General features: G+C 43.5%; 1 protein-coding gene across 1 annotated transcript; it reads right to left on the bottom strand.

Moving 5' to 3' along the window:
- Window positions 1-811: 811 nt before the first annotated feature.
- On the bottom strand, window positions 812-2715 carry LOC112316400 (C-C motif chemokine 3). Its single transcript, XM_024573263.3, has 3 exons — window positions 2512-2715; window positions 1709-1823; window positions 812-1323 (listed from the first exon to the last, which is right to left on the bottom strand). Exons 1-3 carry the CDS (start codon window positions 2687-2689, stop codon window positions 1233-1235), a joined length of 384 nt encoding a protein of 127 aa, XP_024429031.3. The 5' UTR covers window positions 2690-2715; the 3' UTR covers window positions 812-1232.
- Window positions 2716-11260: the final 8545 nt, after the last annotated feature.

Here is an 11260-nt window from a genome sequence, read left to right as displayed (position 1 = left end):
CATTTTGGGAACTAACTTGGCTACTGATTAAGAACGTAGTCTGTAGTTATATCAAAGTCTAGTTTTGGAACTCAGTTGTACCATTTGCTGTGTGATCTTGGCCAAATTGCTTACCCTCTCTGAGCCCCAGCCCCAGTTTACTCTTCTGTCAATAAGCTATACTATCTCATTGTGAGGGTCAAATATTCACTGTATAAAAGGCACTCAACCCAGCCCTGACCTGTGTGGCTCAGTTGGGCGGGCACCATGCCACAAAGTGAAAGGTCACCAGTTTGATTCCCGGTCAGGGCACATGCCTGGGATGTGGGTTCGTTCCCCAGTTGGGGACATGCAAGAGGCAACCAGTGGGTGTTTCTCTCACACATTGATGTTTTTCTGCCTCTCCCTCTCCTTCCCTTCCATCTCCCTCTAAAAAGAAACAAAATCTTTTTTAAAAAGCACTCAGCCTAGAGTATCAAATAGGCTTGTAATTGTTATTAAGAAAGTTTGATTGATCATAAGTAAGTACTACAAATACCCTTCTTAATGATATCCATTTGAGTAGTGAATTTTCCTAAAGCAGGCACGGTATGATTCAATTAATAAAATATTTTCATATGTTCAAATAATTTTTATATGTTTCAAATAACTGCGGGGTTCCAGAACTGTGGCTCCAGTGTAAAACAGTGTCTCTGGTAGCTCCCTCTCCCTCTCTCCCAGCTTCCCTCCACTTCCCCTCTTCCTATCCTTTGCCTATTATTTCTTTCAACCAGTGATTCTGATTCGCCAGATAAACCAAACCAAACTCAAAGCCAGTTTACTTTCTGAAAGAGCATTTTTATTATTATGTCTCCGGGCTGAACACAGCACCGAACAGAAACATTTCATACACATCCGTCAGTCTGGTGGCTTTAACGCCACCTCCGCCCAGAACAAACTGATGACAGCCACTCAGTTGTCATCAAACACAGTGCAAGTAGAGGGGCAGGGGAGGGTTGTGAGGAAGGTGTCCTGAGATCTCTTGGAGCAGACAGTTCCAAACACAGCATGACATTCAAAATAAATTACAAAAATTAAATAGTATAAATAAGTTGAAATTTAAGTTAAGAAGAGTCCCAGAGTGTGGGTGTTGGGTAACAACCCACCCACAGGAGAGGTAGCTGTGGAGGTTAGCAGGGGTGGTTCCACGGCTCGGGCCCCTGCTTCCCGTTGGCCCACGGAGGCCACTGGGTTCCTCAAAACTTCCAGGCCGCTCAGGCATTCAGCTCCAGGTGGGTGATGTACTCCTGGACCCAGGCCTCACTGGGGTTAGCACAGACCTCCCGGCCTCTTCTGGTTAGGAAGCTGTGGAGAGGAGGGGGCAGGTTACACACTGAACAACCCAGCAGGGGAGCCCTGGGCCTGCAGTGGCCCCTCGGACCCACGCTCTGCCCTGCTCACTCTCTCAGGAACCCTCTGCTGCTCCCACTGATTCAGGGGGCCCCTCCAAGGATCCTGCTGCTGCTGCTTCCTTCTTCCCCTCCCTTCCCTCTGGGCTGCGCCAGCCCCCCACCCTGACTCAGCAAGCCCCTGGCCAGGTCAGGTCACACCTCGGAGACCTGGGTTCTGCATAGTTAACAGGACGTCCCGGAGGACGGGGCCTTCCCGGGATGGCATCCCTGGCTGGTCTGTGTCCCCGCTGCACACCCTCTGCATCTCCCCAGGGCTGGGCAGGAGAACTGGCACTTACATGACACCGGGATTGGAGCACTGGCTGCTGGTCTCAAAATAGTCGGCTATGAATTTGCGAGGAAGCTGCCGGGAGGTGTAGGAGAAGCAGCAGGCGGTCGGGGTGTCAGCGCCCACTGGAGAGGAAGGAACAGAATGAGCCTGAGTTATAGTGCAGGAGAAAAGGGAAGATCTGCAGTCTGATCTCTGAGAGGAAGACACAGACCAACACGGCCTTGCTCAGGGCGGGGGCTGAGAGATGAGGTCACTAGAGGGCACTGGGCACATTTGCCTAGAAATGTCCCTGCCTCTGTCCTTGTTTCTGTCCGTATCTTTCTTTCTGTTTGAGTCTCCATTTGGGGCTCCTTCTCCCTGTGATCCAGACATCCAAGCAGACTGGTCTCTGATCTCATCTCCCTTCAAGGAATGTTGTCAGATCCAGCAAAAGAGAAACCTCGGACGCGTGTCCTAAGACATCCAAGGAACAGAGCCCCTGGGGGACCTAGAATGAGTTCGTGGAAGAATGATACCACTGGGTGTGCCTCTTGCAAACTCACTTGCTTAGGTCCCTACTTTGCCACCTGTAAAATGGGACTGTTACTTTCCTACCCTACCCTGGCTCTCGGGTATGGGGACTAGGCTAGCTTACACTCCTTTATAAGATGAAAATAAAAGTCTTGCAGAGGAAAAAAAAAAGCAAAGATGCTTTATAACCCTTTAGGAAGTTCTCTATTTTCTCTCAGGGCTCTCAAGACCACGAGAAAAGACGGCTGTGGTCTGACCGTGGCCAGAGAGGGGGAACACTCAGCAACAGCGCAGACTCACGTGGTGCAGAGAAGACCTGGCTGCAAAGGGCCACGGCGCAGAGGAGGGCGGCCAGCACAGCCCCGGAGACCTTCATGATGCTGAGCAGAAGGCGTGCGAGCTCGAGTGTCAGGAGGGCAGAGATGGGAGTGGGCGCTCGCTGCTGGCTGCGTCCCTCTACGATGCGTTGCGGAGCCATCTCCCTCCCCTGCTCTTTATAGGCCCCCTGGCGGATGGGGAAATGGAACCCGGGGGTGAGGAGGGAAATTTTGAAGCACAGTGGTGCTGTCAGATTGTGTTGCACAACTCGGGTCCCAGTGACCACAGGCGGTCAGGATATCCAAGAATAGCTTCTCTGAGCACACACCTCATGACTCGTGCTGGTTTCTTGTGGTGAAATTGTTTCCCCCCAGAGCCAGAGGAAAAAAGAGGGTGTCTCCACTCAGGGCTATTCTGAGCTGGCCCCGTTCCATAGGAACCGATCTATACATGAACGCTATGCATGTCCTTCCCACAGAGCTGAAACCTCTGTGCTTCCTCAGCTGCTCTGCCACTCGCATGGGCAGATGTGATGATGTTGTGGAGGGTGGCACAGCCTCCCTTGGATGAAGACACTGAATTAAGGAATCCCCGCTAGAGGACAAGGAAGCATGAGGTCATGATTCTGGCATGTGTCCATTCATCTAAGGGTCACCGAATAACTCGGGTCACTGGGTTGAACACTAGCTGAGGGTCATAAAAGTTCCTTAGATGTGGGTGTTACTGTGTCAGAAGCCTAACCAATAGTTATACCTGTGAACTTAAAGAACACATTTCTAGGAAAGAGTTCTAAAGAAACAAATCCAAATATGGGAGCATCTTCAAACATAAAGATGTCTCTGAGCTGGCATCGTTTGTAGCTCTAAAACAAGGAAACCTACACTCTCCTCTACCAGGAATGGTGAATTATGGTATTGCCACTGGCTCATCTATTATTAAACCCTTAAGCTGAATGGAGTGTAGCAGAATAAATATTTTTAAAATAAGATGAAAAGTTGTACAAGTTATACAAGATGAAGGATTGTACAAATGTATACACATATATGGCAAATATTGTAACCATATATTTTATATACACATGTATATGTATACATATACATATGCATGTATGTGTATACATATGTGTGTATGTATGTGTGTATATGTATATGTGTGTATATGTATATGCATGTGTGTGTATGCCTTGTGTGTGTGTGGCATAGAAAAAATAAAAAGCATGGGAAATAAATGACCCAATGCAGCAATATTACTTATAAATGTGTGAGAGATAGGTGAGTGATTTTGTTGTTTTTCTCTTTTTCTGGAGTTTTCTCATTATTTACCTTCTTATTCAGCTCAAAAATTTACAAACACATTTTGTTTTAAAATAACAATATTGGTTGAAAGTACGTTCTTGTCAATTGTTTGATTTTAATTTGAAAGAAATTTTTGGGAGATATACCAAAGTTTTTGTCCAATGGCCTTTGCTAAAATGAAGTTTTGATTTCCACTTCTCTGAACTATTTTAAGGAACTTATATGACATTTACATAAATAATGCCAAATTCAAAGCAGTTTTCTTATTCTTTTTAATTCATAATTTCAGTGGTGTGAAAGGGCCTGCTTTCTCAGTCAGGTCTGTATGTTTTTTTCTTCTCCATTCTTTATCATTTTATAGTTACATAAGCATACATCACAGTATATAATGAGAAATAGATTTGGTTATTTTATTTACTTATTTATTTTAAAGATTTTATTTATTTACTTTTAGAGAGGGGAAGGAAGGAGAAAGAGAGGAAGAGAAACATTAATGTGTGGTTGCCTCTTGAGTGCCCCCCACTGGGGTCCCGGCCCGCAACCCAGGCATATGCCCTGACTGGGAATCAAACTGGCAACACTTTGGTTTGCAAGCAGGCACTCAGTCCACTGAGCCACACCAGCCAGGGCAGATTTAGTTCTTCTTAATTGTCTTTGTCCTCTAGATGCCCCAGGTCTGGTGTGGGCAGGTAGAGTATATACAGGGTGGGGCAAAAGTAGGTATACAATTGTTTGTATGGAATATAATGCAGTAATTAGTAAATAATAATTCAAGAATAAACTCTGTGTTTTGCATACTCACAACTGTAAACCTACTCTTGCCCTACCCTGTATAAACAGGTAACCATAGCAACTAGCAGAAAGTGCTAAGGTTCCTAGGAGAAAAATAAATGAAAGCTCCGAATGCCAGGAGGAGGAAGCAACGACATCCCAGGGGAGGGCTGAGGAAGGCTTCATGGAAAGGACAGAACTCTGGTTGGGTCTTGAAAGCTACACAGGATTTGAACATTCATAGATGGGGTGGTTGCCGAGGTCCAGCTGATGCAGAATCACAGGTGTGAAGTTGCTGACTCAGAAGGAGGAGAGAGCCATCGGTGTAGCTGAGGAGTGGTGGAGCAAATATGGATGATGAAGCTAAATTGGGGGCAAACTGGAGGGCTTTGATTCCCCCAAAAGGGGCTGGAACAGTGAAGGAAACAAGACACTAGCAAAGTGCGACCACACCTTAGGAGTTCTGTCCTTCCTGTGTCTGTAGTTGCTTCTCTGAAAGCACGTGGGCTATGGTTCTGCCCTATCCCTTTGATTGCTAATCCTGGTCTTGACGGAGGTGCAGCAAAGACAAGAGCAGGTGGGATGGCCGGTTTCACTGAGGCTTTAAATGTTTGTTGTTTGTTTGTTTGTTTGTTTGTTTAGCAGAGAGAGGGGAAGGAAGGGAGAAAGAGAGGGAGAGAAACATCTATCTAGAGCCCAACCAGGGACTGAATCCACAACATAGGCATGTGCTCCGACTGGGAATTGCACCATTGACCTTTCACTTTGCAGGACCAAGCCCAGCCAACTGAGCCACACCAGTCAGGGCAATTTCACTGAGGCCTTCGCATCCAGGCGTTTCCCCTTCTTACCAGCAGTTCCAAAAATGGCATCTGTCGCTTGTTTCATTGGAAACTCTAGATCACAGGCAGTGCCTCCTCCTCACGCCACCTCCTCTGCCCCAGTCATCAACTGTTACTCTGAATTGCATTTCCTTATTTATTTCTTGGGAGGAACTCCCTTCCTACTTGTGATTCAGTTTCTGGGGGCTGGCTTCTCTGAGTTGGGGAGGGTGAGAAGAAGGAAATGGAAACTGCTGAATCAACCACTTTCTGATAATGGACCTTCTTATCTACCTCCATGATTACAGCACTTGTCACATGGTGTTATAATGCATTATTTATGTAATTTTCTCTTCAAAAAATTTAGACCATGTCCTGTTGACTTCAAACAAAATTTATATCATGTCTCATTAGTAGATTTAAACCAAATCCTAGCACATGATGATTACAACATGATGAATTTTTAAATTATGTTTTATTGATTATGCTATTACCGTTGTCCTGATTTTCCCCCTTTGCTCCCCTCCCCCACCCAGTACCCCTCATTCCCTCAGGCAATCCCCCCACCTTTTTTCAGGTCCATGGGTCATGAGTATAAGTTCTTTGGCTACTCTATTTCCTACACTGTACTTTACATCCCCATGGCTATTCTCTAACTACCTATTTGTACTTCTTACTCCCTTTACCTCTTCACCCATTCTCCTCCTCCCCCCTCTCATCTGGTAACTTTCTGATAACTAATTTCTTTTCTCTTGCTTTTAAGAGTCTCTCTTTATCTTTAACCTTTGGCCTTCTAATAATGATGTGTCTCAGACTGAGCCCCTTTGCATCCATCATAATTGGGACTCTGCCCTTCCTGGATTTGCATGTCTATTTCACCAAATTAGGGAAATTTTCTTTCACTGTTTTTTCAGATAGATTTCCAATTTCTTGCTCTTTCTCTTCTCCTTCTGGCACACCTATGAGGTGAATATTGGACCTCTTAAAATTGTCCCAGAGGCTGCTTATACTGTCCTCATTTTTTAAATTCTTTTTTCTTCTTGTCATTCTGCATGGGTATTTTTTGTTTCCTTATGTTCCAAATCATTGATTTGATTCTCAGTTTCTTCCATTCTACTGTTGTTTCCCTGTAAATTGTCCTTTATTTCAATTAGTGTATCCTTCATTTCTGACTGAATCTTTTTTATGCTGCTGAGGTCCTCACTAAGTTCCTTGAGCATCCTTATAAACGGTATTTTGAACTCTGCCTCTGATAGATTGCTTATCTTAATTTCGTTTAGCTCTTTTTCTGGAGTTTTTATCTGTTCTCTCATTTGGGTCATGTTTCTTTGTCTCCTTATTTCGGCTGCCTCCCTGTGTTTATTTCTATGTATTATGTAGAGCTGCTTTGACTCCATGTCTCAGTAGTGTGGTCTAATGTAGTAGATGTCTTGTAGGGTCCAGTGGCACAGCCTCCTCTATCACCCAAGCTGGGTACCCAAGGTATGCCCTTCATGCGGGCTGAGTACACCCTCCTCTTGTAGTTGAGCCTTGGTTGCTGTTGGCAGATCAATGGGAGGGATTTGCTAAGGCCAGTCATCTGCAAAGACTGGTTGTGACCAATGACCACACAACCTCGACCCTCCATGGAGGATCTGCTGTGCAGGGCAGGGTGGTGGTGCTCCGACATGGTCTGTAGCTGTCCACTGGGTGCGTTGGCCCTGGGGTTTCCCGGGCAGTACAGGCCAAGGTCAACCCCCATCTGAATATCATGATGAATTTTTTGACATAGTCTCTATTTCTTACAATTTTGCTCCTTTAATAAAGGTGACTTATTGAATATAAAATTCTATCTTAGTAATTATATATGTAAGATTTTCCATATCTATCTAAATCCAGGAAATAGCCCTTTGTCGTACGTGTTTTTACTTGAATTGGAAAATAACATATGCAAAGCATGCGCTCACTCTGCAAATGTTGAATGAACGATCTGAGGGAGCCTTAGGATGGCGGAATGGGTTATGAAGGGCCTTCGAGATTTCCTACATGGTAAACTGATGCTCCTGGGTGAAACGGTTAGCCCAGGACCACGCAGATAGAATTGGACAGTTCTATGTATCACTGTGTGCGTGATTCAGCCATGTATTTCCAATGATAACCACAGTCCCTGACACACAGTGGGGCTTAATAAATACTTGGTAAATGAGTGAATAAATCACTGATGTGGCTAACAGTATTTAGTATAGAAGAAGCTATATTCTTCCACTGTAGCTATATATAGTATATGTAGAGCTCAGTACTATCGGAGGTTTTAGGCATCCCCTGGGAGTCTTGGAACATGTCCCCCACTGATAAGGGGGGACTACTGTCTTCAGTCACCAAGTCTACTGTGTTTTGAAATGAAGTGTATGAGCTTTCCACCATCCCCACTGCCACTGTCGGAGGTCAGGCCCTCACCATTTCTTATCACGACAACTGGCTGTAAGAGTGTCCTCACAACCAGTTCTTCTTCCGGTTTGCCTCTCTCAGATCTGCCCCATCATCACACAGCATCCAAAGTGGGTTTGCTAAAGCACAAATCAGTCTATGTTCCTTTCTGCTGAAAATCCTTCCAATACTCAGCATTGTTTTCACATGAAACGGATGTCTCTCGTCTATGACTGGACCTCTGCCTCCCTGAGTGGCCACATCTCCTGCTACCTTCAAACTTCCTGGAAACCAAGACTCAGCCCTCTGCTTCCATGTAATTCCTTAAAAGTGCTGGCCTCTTTTCTGCTTCTTAGGAATGAGGTGTCAACTTGGCCAGGCACAGTTTCCCCTTTTTGTAAATCACAGGGTGGAGTGACATACTCTAAGCATGGGTACATCCCACGACAGCTGCAGAGATTAATATTTAGACAAATAAGGAAAACCACTATTTAATTCCCTTAAATTTCGAAGGAAAAGAGAGAAACCCTTGGATTCTACTGTTTAAAGGCATGTATTATGGGCCCTGACTAGTGTGGTTCTCAGTTGGTTGGGCATCCCCCCACAAATCAAAAGGTCACTGGTTCAATTTCTAGTCAGAACACATGCCTGGGTCATGGGTTTGGTCCCAATCGGGGCACGTGTGAGAGGCAACCAATCAATGTTTCTCTCCCTCTTTTTTTCTTCCTTTCCCCTTTCTCTAAAAACAAATAAAACCTTTTTAAAAAATACATGCAATATATACAAGTAAAAGACATTTTACATCACAATTACAAAACTTTGGCTATTAAGCTTTTAACATAATTTTATAATAAGCACATTTTCCATTTCTGATTTACTCCAGAGCCAGACCTCTTTGGTGCCACTGCCAAATCTATGATGATTAGCTGGTCCTTTTCTATAGGTTACTTACCTGTCCATGTTTCAGGTGCCTAATGTGGCAGGGGATAACACTAGCAGGATTAAATACATTAGCATCTATAAAAGAATGAGAGCATCACTGGCTCGTAGTAAGTGCTATGTGTTAGTTACTATTATCATTATTACTGAATATTTCAACTAATCTATTTTATACATGTTAAAAAGTACATGCCTCTTGTTCTTTGCCTGAACAACCCCACCCCTACATTCTTTTCCTGGGTAATCATCCCTCGAGTCTCAGCTCAATTTATAATAGAGAAAATCTAGAACAACCTGAAAGAACAACCTAAGTAACAATGGTTAAATATAAATTTTGGTATAAAATTTTGCTACATTCATGCAATGATATATCATGCATGCTCATTTTAACTAACTCTCGAGTTTTTAATGACAGGGAAGAATATAAAGCAACAATAATAAGATATACTAGTTCAAGAAAGACTATTAGTAGTAATAGTAAAATGCAAAACTACAAAATGCTGGGTAATTTTCAATTTTCTTATGTATGATTTCCTATATTTTCTCAATTTTGTATGGTGATCATGTATATTTTATTGAAAACAAAGCAAACTAATGAAATTTTTACAAAAATCAGACATCACATTTTTGGGAAGCCCCAGTAAAAGAACTAAGTGATGCAGAGATAGGCAAGACACAGAGTTCCAAACAATGGTGGTCAGGATCTCACTGAATATGGCAAAAGCATAGGGAAGAAATGAAGGCTCTACTAAGGAGAATAAAGAAAAATCCACAGGAAATCAACAGTGCAGGAAAGGAAGCTGGAACTCAAATGAATGATTTGGAACATAAGGAGAAATAAACATTCAACCAGAACAAAATGAAGAAACAAGAATTCAAAAAAACAATGAGAGTTTAAGAAGACTCTGGGACATCTCCAAATGTGCCAGCATCTGAATCATAAGGATGCCAGAAGGAGAAGAGGAAGAGCAAGAAATTGGAAACTTATTTGAAAAAATAATGAAAGAAAACTTCTCTAATTTGGCAAAGGAAATAGACATACAAGTCCAGGAAGCACAGAGAGTCTCAAACAAGTTGGATCCAAGGAGGTCCACACCAGGACACATCATAATTAAAATGCCAAAGGTTAGGGATAAGGAGATAATCTTAAAAGCAGCAAGATTAAAGAAATTACTTACCTACTCGGGAGTTCCCATAAGACTGTCAGCTGATTTCTCAAAAGAAACTTTGCAGGCTAGAAGGGATTGGCAAGAAACATTCACAATGATGTAAAGCAAAGACCTACAACCAAGCTTACTCTACCTAGCAAAGCTATCAATTAGAATCGAAGGACAGATAAAGTGCTTTCCAGACAAAGTAAAGCTAAAAGAGTTCATCACCACCAAGCCCTTATTATGTGAAATGTTAAAGGGACTTATTTAGGAAAAAGAAGATCAAAACTATGAAAATTAGAATGGCAACAAACTCACAACTATCAACAACTGAATCTCAAAAACAAGCTAAGCAAACAACTAGAACAGGAACAGAATCAAAGATATGGAGATCATTTGGAGGGGGGAAGGGGGAGAATGAGGGAAAAGGTGCAGGGATTTAGAAGCATAATTGGGTAGGTACAGAATAAACAGGGGGTGTTAAGAACAGTATAGCAAATAAAGAAGCCAAAGAACTTCCATGCACAACCCATGGACATGAACTAAGGTGGGGATCGCAGGAGGAAAGGGGGGAACTAGGTGGAGGAGGGCAAAGGGGGAAAAACTGGGACAACTGTAATAGCATAATCAATAAAATATACAAAAAAATAAATAAAATAAAAAAGGGATGTAAAAAAAAAAAGTACCAGGGCCTTTGCAAGGTCGTATTACTGCTGGGGTTGCCAGTGCTGCCTGCACTTATGGAGGCCGGGTGGACAAAATGAAGAAACAGATGTGAAAGTGCCCGGAGTGGAGTTATGAGCACAGTGCATGCCAGGGGTATAGAAGGCGAAACCTCTAGGTTACCACGAGTGAGGGGAAGTGAAAGGTTTTCCTGGAGCAAGAGGGTGAGTGACAGAATGCATTTGGAGCTTCCTGGAACCATGGTGAGTTCCTGCTGTCACTTCTCACACCCCTGAGCTGGAAAGAGTTAAGTCCTAGAATAGTATCCCTTACAACGAAACTACTGAAACTACTGAGTATGTGGGTTTCGAGCAGGGAAAGGAGGGGAATTTTCACCTCCTCAGGACTGGCAAATCACACTTTGAATAGAGTGTCAGGATGCCTGGTTTATTCTTACTTCACTTAGCTATATGGAGCTTTCATCCTGAGTCCCTCTTACCTATCACACCCCATCCCCTTCAAAGTGGTAGTTTGGGCTGCCTCTGGACACTTAGTAAACAAGTGTTTATTGAACACCGGCTGTGTACACAGATAAGCATAGCATGTTTTCTGCATCAAGGAGCTCACTTTCCAGTATGGGAGGCAATCAGATATATTACAGGTGATGTGCTGGAGGTAGCTCAGG

The sequence above is a fragment of the Desmodus rotundus genome, chromosome 9 (genome assembly GCF_022682495.2).
Source record: "Desmodus rotundus isolate HL8 chromosome 9, HLdesRot8A.1, whole genome shotgun sequence".
Taxonomy (NCBI): Eukaryota; Metazoa; Chordata; class Mammalia; order Chiroptera; family Phyllostomidae; genus Desmodus; species Desmodus rotundus.
This window is presented reverse-complemented; position numbering and strand designations above follow the sequence as displayed.

What these genes read in the sequence shown, in the direction of transcription:
- LOC112316400 (XM_024573263.3), bottom strand. Translation starts at nt 2,689, where the DNA reads ATGGCTCCGCAACGCATCGTAGAGGGACGCAGCCAGCAGCGAGCGCCC. An exon ending in CCAGGTCTTCTCTGCACCAC is followed by an intron (nt 1,824 to 2,511) that starts GTGAGTCTGCGC and finishes CTTCCTCTCCAG; the next exon opens with TGGGCGCTGACACCCCGACC. An exon ending in TGCTCCAATCCCGGTGTCAT is followed by an intron (nt 1,324 to 1,708) that starts GTAAGTGCCAGT and finishes TCCTCTCCACAG; the next exon opens with CTTCCTAACCAGAAGAGGCC.